The 3,633-nt window shown below is 46.5% G+C and overlaps 1 protein-coding gene across 1 annotated transcript; it reads left to right on the top strand.

Moving 5' to 3' along the window:
• Nucleotides 1-1,567: 1,567 nt before the first annotated feature.
• Nucleotides 1,568-3,279, top strand: K441DRAFT_688441 (putative cytochrome P450; the record flags this gene model as incomplete). Its single annotated transcript, XM_067652191.1, has 6 exons — nucleotides 1,568-1,707; nucleotides 1,765-1,870; nucleotides 1,925-2,009; nucleotides 2,068-2,742; nucleotides 2,796-3,166; nucleotides 3,232-3,279. The coding sequence occupies 6 exons, from the start codon at nucleotides 1,568-1,570 to the stop codon at nucleotides 3,277-3,279; spliced, it is 1,425 nt and encodes a 474-aa protein (XP_067501619.1).
• Between the last annotated feature and the right edge of the window lie 354 nt (nucleotides 3,280-3,633).

Genomic DNA, 3,633 nt, shown 5'->3' with positions numbered 1-3,633 from the left:
ATCAGATCTGATAACGACTTCTAATCTTCACAAGGTCAGACAATCGCGGGCATGGACGTACGACGCAGCCTTGCGCAGCCATAAATCGGCCGAGGTAAAATTAGTCCACCAACAACAAGATCGCTAAAATTATAATCACTGCTTACCTCCTTGCGGGACCCTTAAAACACAAACTTGATCAAGCTCGACAAATTTACATCATACGGTAAGCGGGACACGCTGTACATACCACAGCACATACCATGTCCGCCTCATCCTCCTCCGGCGCCCTTGCACCGCCTCGTTTCAAGTCCTATCAAGACACTCCACCAGTGACGGGATCGACGGACGGCTCGCCTTAGCAGCAACCCAGGTCAGTTAGACATGCTTTCTCGAGCGATCGTGTCCGCTCCACACCCCACTCCGGATGTGCACCCGAATTAGTCGTGGCCCCGCAAATCACAGCTAGGTTGACAGGTTTCTTTACCTCTACACCATTTTCTTTCTAAGGTATGTTAAGCAATTATTCTTGCCCCAATGCTTCTCGCATCTGCTGGGAATTTTTGAGGATGTTGATAAATTGCTGCGATCTTAGACGCGTCGCAATAATTTCTCAATCTGGTTGATTTGACGTTTGCAATGTCATGGTTTCATGTAGATCAACTGCGCCTTTTGCAAACTGTCTGTTTCACGTGTACACGCAAACATTTCCCTAGCCGCACAACTTCCGGCTTAGGCCAGCAGTCCTACACTAGAGTTCATTCGACAGCATCTCCGGACGTGAAGATCCAAATTACCTCTTTGAGTAACCGCAAGATTGCTGGCAAAGCTCATACGCTACAAGGCCCTTGAATAGATGGTTATTAGATGTTAACAAGGTTACCAAATCGATTGAAAAAATTTAGAATGTGAAGAGCACTGCATCGAGGAAATCTATGCTCTTACGATCAAGCTTATACTGGCGAGCCACATTGGCTTGTTGAATACGTCGAAAGTGCGTGTTAATTCTCTTAATCAAAAAAATATCTCTCTTCGTCATAAACAGTCACGACTAAAGCGGTTAGCGATACGTGAAGATGGCCGTGCGTGATCAAACCCCATGCTCAATGTGATACAAGCAACCGGGTATTACTCTAGCACTACCACGTCAACCCGCTCGGTATTTTCGCTTTGGTCCTCTGTCCTAACCTTTCAATCCCTGAGATATGCTGATGATTCCGGGCATGTCAGTCGGACGTTGTTCTACATTCTGTTCCATGAAGGCTGTATCATCCAAACTGCGGTACTGCATAATTCCAACGTAACTGAGCGTGGTAGGCCTGTCAGCTACGGACTGTTGGTCTTCCAATTGTCTCAGTGCTCGCCTCGAAAGCTTATATATGACGCCAATTCCTTGTCCAAAGCTTATCTTATTCATCAAATCCAAAATACCTATTTATTCCTGATCCCGCCAAATTTTTACTCGTATTCATTATACAATCCGTTATTGCCTAACATGAGTTTGTCGGCCTTCCTCACGATGGAGAAGGTGTCGCTATGGTCCAGTATTTTTTTGGTCGCTGGCGCGACCTACCTTGTGACCTACGTGATGTCACAAAAGGCTCTATCTCGGATACCGATGATTGGCCTTGAGCTCGGAAACCAGAAGCAGCGAGAGAAAATATTTCTTGGACGGGCGAAACTATTGCTTCAACAAGGTTATAACAAGGTACGAGGAGAAACTGTAGAGTTGGAGGTCTCCTCATTAACGCACTGCGCATAGTTCAAGAAGAATGGAATCTTCAGAATCACCACCGCCGAAGGAACCCGTGTTATTATTAATCGCAAATTCCTCAATGAAATTAGAGACATGCCGGATAATGTGATCAGTTTCGAAGGAGCTCTTGAAGAGGCAAGCTATTTGTGTTGCCGTATGTTTTGCTCATTTACTAATGCAGTGATGAAGACTCTCGAGACCAAGTACACCACCATTCCGGCCGAAGAATATCTCACTACTCATTGTGTTAAAGCAGACCTGACTCCTAGCTTAGGTATGAACGGCCTAGGGCACACCCTATTCAATATTCGGTCCTTACTGATAGGTTGTAGCGAGGTTAACCGGCACAATTGATGACGAGGTGAAATATGGTATCGATACAGAGCTTCCTCAATCCGAGGATTGGACGCCCATAAAACTAGGCCCAAGGCTTCTTCGCATTATCGCCATGGTGTCCGGTCGCGTTTTTATCGGTCCTGATCATTGCCGCGATGAAACGTGGATTAAGATTGCGGTCGACTATACCTTGAACGTGTTTGCAGGACAAAGAGCAATTAAGTCGTGGCGACCTATCTGGAGACCATTTGTATATCGATTCCTCCCTGAAATTAAACAAATACATGTGCACAGGGAAGACGCCCGAAAGATCCTCGTCCCCATCGTACAACAGCGGAAGGCTATGCAGGGCAAGTGGGGAAATAATAAGCCAGACGACATGATGCAATGGATGCTGGAGAAGGCCGATGCGTGGAACGTCAAGGGAGATGACCGACAAGCCTTCCAGCAGCTTAATCTCACCATGGCTGCCATCCATACCACAACCATGACCGTTACTCAGATACTCTACGACTTGGCTGCCATGCCCGAATATGTTCAACCGCTGCGGGATGAGCTGAATGAGGCGTTGGTTCAATTCGGTGGAGAGTTTGACAAGAGGGTTCTGAGCAAATTGCACCTCTTGGACAGCTTCATGAAGGAGTCACAGCGCTACAACCCTCTAGGTTTCAGTAAGCATTATTTTACTCATCTTCCCAATTGCTAGCACCTAACCACCACATAGCCTCATTCCGCCGTAAAGTGCGCCGCGGCGTTTCTCTTTCGGACGGCACATATCTCCCCACTGGAGTAACCATTGAAGTCCCCTCCCACGCCATTGCGTTCGATCCAGAACTCTATCCTGAGCCCCAGAAATTCGATGGCTACCGATTCTACAATATGCGCAAGTCTGGTGCTAAGGACGCTGATCGTCACCAGTTTGTCGCGATTGCCCCTGGCTCTCTTCATTTCGGATACGGCAAGCACGCTTGCCCAGGGCGCTTCTTTGCTGCCAACGAAATCAAGTTGATCCTTGCAAATATTTTGCTGAAGTATGATCTTGGAATTACGAATCCCGAAGAAGGCCGTTACAAAAATATTGAGTTTGCGCACCAGGTAAGCGCACGACTTTTGTACATTCTTTGGACATTGGACATTTACTAACTGCTGGGTCTGGATAGAATATCCCTGACCCAAGGAAGGACTTACTTTTTAAAAGAGTTGCTTAATTGGTGTATCTTTCGGCCCTGGATGGAGTACGTGCGAGACGAGGGTTGCTCATTTCTTGTCGCAGACTTCAATGTATGAATAGATAGAATCTAGATCTTACATGGCAGGAAGGCGTTACTGGGTTAGGTAGATAAGTCTAGGAATAAAAGCGCATGACAATTATAACCTGCACTCGAGGCATTTCAATCCCCTACTATACGATCTCCTACATGTTGCAATTTTGGAGTGACGTTTATTCACGTGCAGCACCATCTTCAGTTTCCGGACTTCTCCATGTAAACCCACCAGGATCAATTCCCTACGGAAATTGTTACTTGCTTATAAAATACAACAAGGTATGCGGAGGAAATGCC

This window comes from Cenococcum geophilum (genome assembly GCF_001692895.1).
Source record: "Cenococcum geophilum 1.58 unplaced genomic scaffold K441scaffold_33, whole genome shotgun sequence".
In the NCBI taxonomy this organism is placed as follows: Eukaryota; Fungi; Ascomycota; class Dothideomycetes; order Gloniales; family Gloniaceae; genus Cenococcum; species Cenococcum geophilum.
This window is presented reverse-complemented; position numbering and strand designations above follow the sequence as displayed.